Genomic DNA, 13,297 nt, shown 5'->3' with positions numbered 1-13,297 from the left:
ATTCCACCATTAAATAAATCGTTACTAAATATCAAAATATAATGAGAGAGTTTGTTTTATCGCCATTATTTCGGATCTCGACATTTGATGAAGTCTGAGTATTTAATCTGAGTTTCACTCTCTCAAATCATCCTCGATAGTAAAAATTATCAATGAATTAAATCGGATGTATTATTCGCAAAGAATTTTACTATCGGGACTTAGCCTCGAGCGTAAGAAAGCTCTCAAACGGATATACACAGTCTTATCGTCTTCTGTTTCGCAAAAAGAACGAGAGAATATATGTATATGTTGCCTCGAGTCGGCTTATGCAAATTAATTAGTCGGATCCTGGAAGCTGGATTAAGCCTCGCGTACTTGCGACTCGTCTGAGCGCGCGACGTAAACTGACGAAAACGAGGACGAGGGGAGATAACGATTATCGATATGTGGGCGTAAGCTCTAATCGTCGTCAAAAGCCGATAAAAAGCTCGCGAATTGGAGAGAGAGAGAGAGAGAGAGAATTATGAAAGTACTTCCGGGGATTCTACGCCTACGTCGACGAGATGAAAGCGCGACGAGCGAACGTCACCCTTTTAAAGGGCATCTATGCATCGTTCTATAGAGCGACTCGTATAAACGGAATCTGAGTGGATGAATGGGTTTTGCGATGAATGCGAGAGAAAGAATTTCTGCGCATACAAAATTTACTCGGTGATTTAACTCTTTAATTAAACCGCTACTTGGAAGATTAATCAATATTAATATTGATATTAATATTAAAATTAATATTGATTAATGTCGTCGCTACGCTTCTTTTTCTCAAATTCCGCTAAAAATTAATTACACAGTTTCATACGGGAGTCGAAGTATCGATCTTCGATCGGAGAAAGCTCTCCCCTGGATCGTCTTCGTCAGCTTTGCACGCTCGGCGACGGCGCGGAATAATAGCCGGAAGTTTTGCACGTCCGCTAGGCGAGCAGCAACTCACCGCGGTGATGACGCTGCTGCTGCTGCTGTTGCTGGCGATGCTGGTGACGCTGATGATGATGATGGTGATGATGATGGTAGTGAGAGGAGGACGTGGGCGACGGGCCGGCCGAGGACGTCTGATGGTGACGCAGGTCGTCCCGGCTGGGCGTCAGGTCCAGGTAGAGGCCGGAGGCCGCCGAGTCCTGGCAGCTGCAAGACTCGGTGCCGACCGCGTTGCAGCAGTCGCCCGCCTCCTGGTCAGTCGCCAGGCTCATAGGCGTCTCCGGCGAGTCCACGGGCCGCGTGCCGACGAACGAGCTCTCCATCCAGCACAGCTTCACGCTCCCTTCGAGGTACCGACAAGTGCGATTAGGCCCGGGTCATCAACGACCCTTGGAGCTTGGCTACTTTAGACTAACTTGGCTACTCTTAACGACTTTTTAATTCTTCTTCGAACAAAATCCTAGTCTCTTTCGTGTAAGAATCTACCTTTAAAAAATTCCTAAATTTTGTCCAAAATCGGTTTTCTCGATTCGAAATAACAATACGTGATAAAATAATATTTCACATGAATATATTTCGAAGATTTACAAAAATTGATAACGATATTGTAAACAAATTCAAGATTTATAATTGGGAAATTTATCCTTCAAATATTTATGACTACAGTAAAATTACTTTGATACATTCCATTTTTCTGAAGTTATAAAAAAGTTTGTTAATGCATCTACTAAATTTATTTTCGCACAAAAGATAAGAGCTAAATAAATAACTATATCGTATCTTTAAGCGCGCAAAGGCATCATGAGAAGGAAGCTATTGTGCATACACGTTATATAATACCGTGGGGATTTATAATCTCTTTTGTTAAGGCTCTTTCAAATAATTAGGATCTGGCGATGCGGGCATTAACTACTTTTATTGACCGCGTAATCGCCTTAAGTAGCAGAAGCACTATAGGGGCATATCGGAATAATAAAGAAAACTAAAAATAATTACAAGTTGATTGACAAATACAACGACATAATTATATCTGTCTGTAGAAAATACTAATATATATATCCAATTTATATTTAAATATTATATAATAATTGTAAGAATAAAAAAAATATCTTTATGCGCGCGCGCGCGTATATCTCTATCTTAAAAAGTAATATTAATATATAAAGCTGGCAAAAAGTATTGTTAGAAAAAAAGTGAGGAATCAAGCGGATTATTTTCATTGTCCATTATTATGAGTGTTAATATGTGTTAGTGTCACATAAGCATAATTAAAACGTGCAGAATTGCATCAATTCATCAAATTTCCATCAGAAAGATGACAAGTTTAACAAAGTTTCAGTGATAAGACACAACTTTATAATTGCTACTTTATGTAAAATCTTTCACTAATTTCCTTTTATCAATTTATTACTCAATTTATCTCCAAACATATCTCACTAGGGAATGGCTCGAACGCGAATTTGCTCGCATTGAGAAGATGAAAAGAGGAGGAAGGCCGGGAAGGGGTATCTGAATTTCAGGGTAATCTATTTCGGTGACGACGGCCACGAGACACTATCGAAATAGCAACGAGTTGTCTCGACATGATACATTTTCAAATCACAGCGTCGAGATTGTCTAAAGACGAGAAGGTCATGATCTGCTCAAATCATTTGAATTTCGAAATACGTAGTAGTGCATTTCTAAATTGAAACAGTTTTCAAACATAATTTCTTTGATTGTGAAAGTCTATTTAATATTAAATATTTTTTTAATATATGATAAAAAAATGTATTGATATTAATTTTTATAAATCAATATTATATCTATTTTATTAACAGAAAAAATGTTTATTAATGGCATCTATAAAAATATGTATAACATATTCCATGTGGAGAATCATAAAGAAATGATTTTATTTTTCTTGTAAGTATAATTAGCATAAACGTAGTAGATTTTATATGAACTTTAAGGATCTCTATTAGCGGAGATACTTCCTCAGAAGATGACATACCGATCGTCGGATGAGTTTGATGAAAGATTACTTGATGCTAAAATTGACTGCATCTTATTTAGAAATTTATTCGCGTACCTGAAGCGATATCGCAAGATGTCAGAGAACACGAGCTATAGTTGAATTTAAAATAAAGAGGACTTTATATAAATACTTTCTCTTGTATCACGTTAAATTCAACATATGATCGTTACACAATTTGGCGATCATGTTTAAAAATTTTGAACAAATATTTTAAATATATTTAACGAGAAATAATCGATTCGATTTTTAATTAGATAAAAACTTTATAATTAATCCCTATATTAATTCCATAATTAACTTTATAATTAATTCCGTTAATAATTTCTCCATTAATTCAGAATATTATATACAAAATGCGGTTCATATCAATAATAATTATGTGACTTAATTTTGATATAATAGCTGGGGATTGAATAGAAAATTCTAAGGGCATTTAATGCACAAGGTGAAAAAATATATTCGGAATACATTTTAAGTGGATGAAATAGAACCGCTGAGAACACTTAAGATTGTTCTACTTGAAAAAGTGGGGGGAAATGTTAAAGACCGACCTGTTTTGACCTCAGCGATGCGAAGAGCCAGTTGATGCATACAGAGACAAAGAGAGAGACAGAGACAGAGAGAAAAAGAGAGGCAGCTTGCAAAGGAAGACAAAAGAAGACATTAAGAAAATAGGAGAACTCAAAATTACCTTCGTGACGGAGAACAAAGGTGATGGTGGTTGTGGTGTTGATAGGATGGTATTTTTTTTGTTTTTTGTTTTTTTTTTTGGTAGCTGTGGGGACGATTTAGTGCTCACCTCTGGGGCTGGTAGACCTCGCTCCGCCCCTGTCGTCCCAATCTTCAGGTCGAGATCGTGGCGAGAGTCTGCCGCCACCGCCACCTCCGACCTCTTGACCGCTCTGCACGTAGTGCACGATGGCCGAGGTCACCTCCTTTATCGAGTTTCGTACTTCCAACTGCTGATTCGTCTGTTGCTGCTGCTGTTGCTGCGAAACAAATTATACATATTACAAATCCATTTCAAACAATCAAAGATAGACACGATTAATCTCTTGTAATTTAATTTTTCATTAAATATTTTGTGTTACTTTTAATATCAATAAAATTGCCTGACATTGAATCACATATGTTTATCAGATAAAACAATCTATATTAATGACAGATGCAAGTCTTGTGATATTTATTTACATGGTTTTTTAAAATTATTAAAATTGTTTTAAGAAAAAAGCTTTAAAATGTAATGGATCCTGAACAAAGTAGACTGCATGAAATGTTTGTCTGCGGAGAAACCATGAAAAAGAGATGCGAGACGACAGAAGCATTTCTGTCAGAATGTCTAATTTTAGAAAGCGACAGCGAACCGTACAAAGAGTACGATATAAATCATGTAGGCAAAGAAACATGGACTAAAGGTTACATATTCAGTGTCATATTGTCGATACTTGAATCTAATTTGAAAATTCACGAGTAAACGTAGTAAGCAGCTCGAGATGTACAGGATTTATATATTCGTGGATATCGATTTGCAAACTAGACGGAAATGCAAGGCTTGCTGACGTAAAGAAAATTGTGACGTCAACGATGACGTAAATGATCTTTACGCAATATCTAGCATTAATCTCACTCGACGCACTCGCAGGACAAATATACTTAATGAGAAAGAGTCGATCGAAGAGTTTTCTTTTTTTTCACGTTTTTTTTTACCTTGTTTGCGGCCTGCAACTGAGGAAGAATACCCTGAGCAAGACGTTCCGCCGGCGTGCGCGGATTGGCCAGTCGTTCTTGAGAACGCCAGCCCAAGTAGGGCTGCCGATGATTGAAGGATGACCTGGCCGAATTCGCGGGTGAACTGCCGGCACTGTTCAGCAAGCTGGTACTCCATCTCGAGAATACGGGGGGCGTGGGACTGGGACTTAAAAGAGCACCTGCAACATATGAATGTCCAAAAATATTTTTTAATTTCTTTCAAATTAATGAGAAAATTTTATATTTATAAAATTTAATTTCTTCTACTTATATTGTTCAAAGATGACTTTGGTCTCACCTGTGGTCGGTTGTCGATTGGAAGACGACGAGAGGGACGACAGAGAAGTGGTCTTGGAGCCGAGGGCACGCCAGCCTCCGTGTTGCGAAGCATCGGAATGTCTCTTCAACCGGAAGCCGTCGCGAGCAGCGGGTGAGTTCTTGTACCAATCGGGAACATTGAGCCGTTGTAACGATCGCTGCACCCTGAGCTCGTGCTCGCTCGGCACGCGCTCACCCACTTTCTGCAGCTCATTCTCCGGCGGCTGCAATGACAAAAGACGTGTTTGTGTTCGTCAGTTACAACGGTGCAATTAATTAGACAAATCTTTTGTAATAAATTAAAAGAAATATTTCTTCCTCACGTAAGTTTGAGGATTAAGATGTTGATAACGATAAGAAAAAAGTAATAAAAAAATTAATAAAATAATAGAATTATAATAATAATTGATTTTAATCATCCCAATCCCTTTTAAAACTTACGTGACTAACAAATATTTATTTTACACACTCCATCTTGCATGTGTGTGTGTGTGGGCATGTGTGTGTACGTATCTATATGATATCTATATTACACACAAACACAACTAATCTAGTTCCTACAAATCTTTCCCTCGCAATGTTCGCCAAGAAAAATCGGTTTTGATGAAGCGGAGATCGTTTTGAACCTCCGGTGACGTGGTGACATACAGAGAATGTAGCGGTTGTGTGCGAAGCATCGTGCGAAACATCGATCCTGCTTTGCGAAAGTTTCAGGGACAAACCTGCGCCAAGGTCGACGCGACGAGGTCCTCGTCGCAGCTTCTCGCCGCGCTCTCGATCAAAATTCGACACGCCACGCTATTAATGAGCTCGTGAGCTGCCGTCATCGTCTTGCGGTCGCTATTCGGAGATCTATAATCGAGGATGCGAGTCCCCCGAGACGCGTCGAGAGCAATCGCCGATCTGGGAACGACACTCTATTTTATTCACGGACCCGCCTCTATTTTCAGAGCACATTTTCAGACGACTAAAGCTATATTCCAAGTGCAGGCCAGAGTCATCTCATTTAATTTTTCATGGGCAAAGTACACATGTTGCTCTAATTTATTTCACACAAAAATATCACACGTCTTATCGTTGGAAAACAATAATTTCTTATTTCGATTTTGACAGGAGACATTCTCTTATTTAGAGACATGCCACTCTTCATACTTTTCATTGTGTCTTAACTTCAATACTAATCATGCGATGGTCACATAACGGATGCACGTAATGAATCTGTGTGCGATTCACATGTACAAAGTCTAACGGGACTAAGTCGGAATGGTTTCCATTTCTCTTCGTCATCGAGCGAAAGAATGGAACGTACAGTACGCACACGTGTGCGTATCGGCCTAAAAATATTTTTCGAGGTATTGTGGATGTTATCGTTATATCTTCCTCCGCGGATAGAATGTACGCTCCACACAAATATTTTTTCAACTCAAACCTCTCTTCTAACGTTGTCTTAAGAGGCTTTCGATTAAAATTCTCTCAGAACACACATATACACACACACACACACACAAATCATGATAGGAAGAAACTAAAATTAATTCGAAAAAGTACTTTGCAAAAGTTGAAGCACATTTTTGCTCAAGTAGAATATTAAAAATTAATTTTCAAATAATTAAGTAAAATATGAGTAAATTAATATATATAATATATATAAATATTTTTACATAATTAAACAACAGAAAGTTTCATTCGATTGAAAAACAAACTCTATTAATGCATATATAATTAATGTTGCACATTAATTATTCTCCCCCAAATTTTATTTTTAATCTTGAGAAACTATGAATTTCGCAATTCAAGTATTGAGGATATTTTCGACATCTTCGATAGCAGAAAAAAAATGAGAGCTAAATGTTTTCGGTCCATTTCCGAATTTCGTGCAGACGGCGATGATGCAGATTTTGGATTATGAGGCCAAGGCTGAATGAAACGAGATAGAAACGATTCGTCTACGGAAATGTGACAGCTTACGTAATGCGGACAAAACGAATATACGAGTTTACTTTACAAGATCGATTTCGCTACAAGATTGAGTCACTAAATTTTTGATCAAATCGACGTCAAAGCCGTAAATATATTTAAGTAAAATTCGCGATTTGCCAAACATTTGGCAGCGCAAATTTTTTGAATTTTTTCGCAATGTATACTATAATCAACCTATTAATGTTGTGTATCTTTGATGAAATTGTGTACAAATTATGTAAAAATAAAAGAGCAGATGTGAAAGTCTACACATATATGTAGAAATTAAATCAGATTAACATAAAAAAAGAAGAAAAATGTAGAGCGACTTGTCGGAAAAGTAAAATCAAAGTGACATTAAGGTTTCACGTTCTGATCGAAAAGAAAACAGCTTCAAGATTCGATATCGCGTTACGCGAACGGATGAATTGCACAACGAGCATCTCGAATTTCAGAGCGAGGAGAGATGCAACGATGCTAATTTTAATTACGGCTCTCCCTTCGTCGCGTCGTCCTCGCGTAGTCAATTGATGCGAATTAGGGGAAAGCCATCTCAAAGACGGTATAAAAGCGAAGCATCCGCCATTAGGCGGCCAAAGACCCCGCGTCTCTCTCGCTATAAGTGCATACGCGTCGCGTCGATATGCATCCTGTTCCCGCTGCATCCGATATCGCCCCCAGGCGCACCAGGATATACCTATAATATTTCGATAATACCCAAGTATCTTTTACTTTTCGCACGCAATCTTGTAAATAAAACATATTCGAACTATAAAAAAGTTTCCAATTATTTTCTTAATTATTTTCTTAATAATTCTAATTATTTATAATAATCTTAATATTTCTAATTATTTTCTTAATAATTTTTCTTCATTTTAATTAAATTTTGAATGTGTGGGAAAATAATTCCTAAGGAAGAAACTTGATTTTTTCGATTTTATAGAGCTTGAAAAAATATCGCTCATTGTACATATTTGTGAAAAAATATATAATAATCGCATCGAACTTTTGAATCCATATGTGTACGTTGCAGTACATATATAATATATGACGTAGTCTTGCCATGAACGCGTCCTATAGTCGTAAGCAGAAAGAAAGAAACCTGTATCGATACTTTCGCCGCTACTATCCATTGTTAACCACCATCGATTGCAATTGTTTTCAAAGACTGACATTAATAATGCACCCACATCCATACGACGGAAGTTGCACAACTTTTCCTCGGCCATTCGAAACTTTGAAATCATCCTATATAAGTAACTCTCCTAAATAAGTTCTATACTGCCTTATCGCAGAAATATTAGTTTGGAACTGTAAGAAAGTTTGACAACAAGTGATAACTGGAATAGTTAAATTAGCTGAGTAACTGATAACAGCGGAGCCACTCGTAAATAAACTTGCAAAAATATTACGTCATTCGTGTTTTGAGAAGATAGATTGATGCGATATCAATCATAAATGAACATAAAGTCATATTTCATTTTAAAATACAAGAAAAATAAAGGTCAATATGGGAAATCCACTTTCCTCATTTTTTATCGAATCTTTTATATTTCACATTTTACTTCAAGTGTCGTATATTTTCTTCCAATTTTAATGATTTATTAAAGCCACGTGACATATTCCGGCTAAAATATCGCCTACGCAAAGCTATACGTTGCGGTTCGCAAGCATATGCAGCACGTATGTGGCCTGCTGCGTAGACCATGTGCAGATACATCGACACGCGTGTTCATAAATATATGCATGTGAACGGATCCGTCTACAAGTCGCGCTTTGCGACAACGAAAAGTCATCGTTTTATTACGCGAAAAGTATAACCGAGAATCTGTGCGTCACATGCAGCCTTTGTTTTGCAATTTTCTAGTTCAAGATCCTTACGTTCATTGATACGAAACGCAATGTCTAGGTTTTACAATGACCTTTGCGATTAATCAGAAAATTTTACGTGTGCAATCAGCTTGTAGTCGATATAAAAAGCTATAATTATGAATGTTTATCACAAAAAATTCTCAATTAATAAAGACATCAATTTTATAAGAAACATGATTCTCGATCACCGCGACTCGATTAACATAAAGTTATAAAAACTGTGACCAATTATATTAAGTAACTCTAAAGTATCACGAACATCGGTCCCTCGATGTTTACGACCTTGCACGTGGCACAGCCGTCGTAGATACACGTGGGCACGAAGAGCGCCCACACGTCGCGGATTCTCGCTCGGCCTTCGGACTCTCCTGCCTATCGCGGGTATTAACGTTTCACGCGACTGCCTCTTTCTTTCGCCATTCAACAGTTTACTGATCTACGCAATCAATGCTGCGATTTCAAAATCAACGATCGAAAAAAGTACTGTTTTGTTGAAAAACATTTAATAAAAAAGCTCTCGTAATCTTCATGTAATTATCATTAAAAATCTCTCTTTGAAAAAGAAAAATTACAATTAAATTATATAAATTTTTGTCCAAACAGATTTTAAGACAAACATTTGTGCTTGTGTCTTAATATAAGAAGAACGTTCACACACACAACTCTTAATTTTATACAAACTTTGTTTTGATCGAGTAGGTTTATGGAGCAAAATTCAACATCGATTCACTTTCAAGCTCACGCGAATTAAAGTCACCCCTCCTGCAGTGGAGTTGCTTCCCCTATTATACGCCAAGATCTTTCACCCGAAATAGGGTGCTAAAGTAGGTCAAATACAATGGCGACACAAGAGTAGCTAACAAAGGATCAGTTTCTGCAGTCCTCGATAACAAAACCGCTCTTTGTATCTCATTGATTAAAGAAATTGTAGCAAAATTAAGTAATTATAAGAAAAAATAAGAAGGCTACATACATATGTGCATTACAATTTTTTTACGAAAAAAATTGAGAAATTTTCTCACTTCTAAAAAAATTATATAAATTTTTATACAGCCAAGCTATAGAAATTTGTATTTATTTCACAGATTCTTGAATTTATGTTCATATTTACATTACTTGTTATTATATATTTTAATATTACCTTATATTGTGAAATTATTCTGTACTGTTAACGCGCACGCCCGCGCGCTTACATAATGATATATGCGATATGCGTTTAGTAAGTGGAATGCCAATTCCTTTCCCGATCTCGACATGCCAATTGCAATGTGTGCGTGCAGGATACGGGTGCACATGCAGGTGTAATGTAGATACTTTGAGTCGATTCGAGAGAAACTACGCGCGGCACAATTTTCGAGAGTCTTGGCGAGACGAGACAAACGGACGCTGGCACGATTTGCGACGCAATTTCGCAAATGAACCGGAAGTGCTGGCTCAAATTGTAGCAAATTGTCGAGAATCCCGTAACACGAGAGAAGATTACGACAAGTTCGCGCGATGCTCCGATGGCTAATGTCTGAGAAAATTCGACGCTACGAAATATTCGAGTCCAATTTACCTCATTAGATTAACTTTCTCATCACAATTAATTTCAGAAAATAATCCGCACACATCGACATTCGCGTCTTTCTAGTTATATATTTTTTAATCAAAGTAACGCCGTTAAATACATCAACTTGGTATACTAACGATTCCAGACAGACCAAGCATGACTATCGATCGCGGTGGCATATTCATTGAATGCAAACAGAATGTACAATTCCACGTGAGTCATTGACTTTACCGTGACCCCCTTAATGCTTTCCTTATTCCAAGATAGCAGACTTTATCGCAGTCGCAAATTTAAAAAAAATTCCAATTAGACGCGCTCTACGAATCCATGAAATAAAACGTCCAAAGCGGAATGACAAAGTTTCAAGTTTGCGAATCCCTTTACGCAGCTTTTCCAGTTTCGTGACTCCAATACTCGACGACGGAATTTAACAAGGACGTTACGATCGTGCGAATCGTACAGAATTTGCGAACAATTTCGTTAACAGGGATATCCGGACACAAGTACGCATCGTTTATTACGTCGCAGAATTATGTATCGTAACTCTTGTAAACAATCGAGTTGTCAAATGGATAGAATGCCACGCGCATTTAAATGTTCGACACTACTTCCGGATATACTTCCTTCGCTTCGTATATACGCGACGTGTAATTAAATTGGATTTTATTCGACTCATCAGCGGAATAAACGCCAGCAGTATTTATAGCACAACGGTACAGGTACGAGGAATTGTGCGCACAATCGGATAATAAATTAAAAAAATTTATTATACGTTGCCGTTACATGTATATGTTTAATGACGCGAGTCTCGCGATCATCATCAAGAAGGAAACACTCGCCGCTCTTTGACTCTCATTTCGAAGCCAACAATTTTAAATTATCTCGATGGTTAATAATACCTCGCATTAGCGAATGTACCTGCGACTGGACATCGGAATCGCGCGAGGATAATTGCGAGACGATTTTAATCCTTTTATCATCATGAATATTTGCGTTACGCTCAAAGGAAAGTAAAAAGAATATTAATTATTGACACTGCTCCTCCAAGATGTACGTCAATTAATTTAAATAAATTTTCATATTAGTGTTCAATAATATATATAATAATTATACATAAGTAAAGTATTATGAGTAAAAGATCTTTCAAATGACGTTTTGATAAACTTTCTCAAAAATTCCTGAATCATCACACACAAAGAATTTTTACAAAAAATCCCGCCTTTCCCATAAGTACACAAAGATTAAATATTGAGGGAAAAAAGATTAAATAATACATCAGCTGAATAAAAAGCGACGTCACCTTCGGATCAACGTGGCATAGATTCGCGCGAGGATAATTGCGAGACGATTTTAATCCTTTTATCATCATGAATATTTGCGTTACGCTCAAAGGAAAGTAAAAAGAATATTAATTATTGACACTGCTCCTCCAAGATGTACGTCAATTAATTTAAATAAATTTTCATATTAGTGTTCAATAATATATATAATAATTATACATAAGTAAAGTATTATGAGTAAAAGATCTTTCAAATGACGTTTTGATAAACTTTCCCAAAAATTCCTGAATCATCACACACAAAGAATTTAAAAAAAATCCCACCTTTCCCTTAAGTACACAAAAATTAAATATTGAGGGAAAAAAGATTAAATAATACATCAGCTGGATAAAAAGCGACGTCACCTTCGGATCAACGTGGCATGGATTCGCGCGTTGGTAGAGATAGTTTCGCCGAGCGGAATGCATGAAGCGGAGAGAGAGAGAGATCGGTTTATGCATTCGTATGTGAAAATGCGCGTATCGCGAGACGACGAAGCGTAATACACGTACACAAAGAAACGCGCGCGCGCACGAGAGCACCCACATACATAGAGGGACGAGCCGCTGCCGTTGATGTTGGTCGATCAATATACCACGCTGGTAGAAGCGAGATGAGAGGAGGAAGCTGAAGAGAGCACGGGAACAGGGAGGCGGTATTGTTAAAGCCACGGACACATTGGACATAAGCTGAATATTTGCATCGAGCGCGGCGCAGAAAGTCGCGTGACCGTGTTTGAGATTTCCTCCGTTGATCCACCTTGCCCTCTAAATCACTAGAAATTAACCGCACATGTTATAGCCGCTCGTGTAAAGCTAATTGAGGTTTTTTATATAACGGAAAGTAATTTGTTGCTCATCTTTCCGTACGAATATTTTTAACATATTTTTTTAATATATAATATATTTAATATATATTCGTCAAAATATCTACAATTCCATAATTAATTATAAATAGCCTATAATTTCTTCTCGATGTAAGGACCTCGTGTAAGCTTTAATTTTTTATAAATTTCTACATCGTTTTTTATTGTATATATAGATTGAAAATCATGTTCTGTCTCCTTCTTTTTCTTTTTTTGTTTAGAAATATGTGTAATAATGATTTAAAAATAATTTTCTAGAATTTCACGACACTCGCTTCTTTTATGTTCGAGTCTTCGTTGCTATTTTACAGCAATAAGGATCGTACGATAAAGTGCGTTGAAGTGATATTTTTATCTAAACGATTATCGATTATCTCGCAACAATGCGCGAATAGGTTCTTCAAATAGTTTATAAACGTATCGTTGCCTGAATCTAATGGTTTTTGGGAAATGTATTATTTCTGTATTTTTGACCCATCAAATTTAATCAAATCGCCCATGTTACATTGTCGCGAATCTTCAAAGATATTTGCGGATATGGTGGATCAAAGCACTTTTGCGCGTCACTTGTTCCTCTGTAAGGTGGTCCTCTTTGTAAAGAGGACGCGATACTTTGTCGAGCCGACTCCGGAAGAATGCGCATAAGGGTTATCGACCTGTCGCGAGATTTCATCCCTTCTCCTCTTTTCCTC

The 13,297-nt window shown here is 37.2% G+C and overlaps 1 protein-coding gene and 1 long non-coding RNA gene across 9 annotated transcripts in view; one reads left to right on the top strand and one right to left on the bottom strand.

The window, feature by feature from the left end:
* Positions 1 to 13,297, bottom strand: part of LOC145966564 (uncharacterized) — a 44,958-nt gene that overhangs the window by 8,033 nt on the left and 23,628 nt on the right. For 6 of the 8 annotated variants that reach the window (XM_083090747.1, XM_083090737.1, XM_083090757.1 and 3 more), the window contains exons 7-10: positions 5,019 to 5,262; positions 4,679 to 4,899; positions 3,771 to 3,960; positions 971 to 1,297 (exon numbers count right to left, since the gene is read on the bottom strand). In XM_083090747.1, the coding sequence (XP_082946873.1) occupies positions 971 to 1,297; positions 3,771 to 3,960; positions 4,679 to 4,899; positions 5,019 to 5,262 (982 nt within the window). The remainder of the gene's footprint in view (positions 1 to 970; positions 1,298 to 3,770; positions 3,961 to 4,678; positions 4,900 to 5,018; positions 5,263 to 13,297) is intronic. The other 2 variants (XM_083090762.1, XM_083090769.1) reach the window with 1 other exon arrangement.
* On the top strand, positions 5,449 to 7,222 carry LOC145966702 (uncharacterized). Its single transcript, XR_014437135.1, has 3 exons — positions 5,449 to 6,063; positions 6,152 to 6,390; positions 6,919 to 7,222. It is a non-coding gene; the product is annotated as an uncharacterized LOC145966702 (long non-coding RNA).

Source organism: Camponotus vicinus, unplaced genomic scaffold, assembly GCF_025532165.1.
Source record: "Camponotus vicinus isolate PSW18456_S1 unplaced genomic scaffold, iyCamVici1.0 SCAF_1, whole genome shotgun sequence".
Taxonomy (NCBI): domain Eukaryota; kingdom Metazoa; phylum Arthropoda; class Insecta; order Hymenoptera; family Formicidae; genus Camponotus; species Camponotus vicinus.
This window is presented reverse-complemented; position numbering and strand designations above follow the sequence as displayed.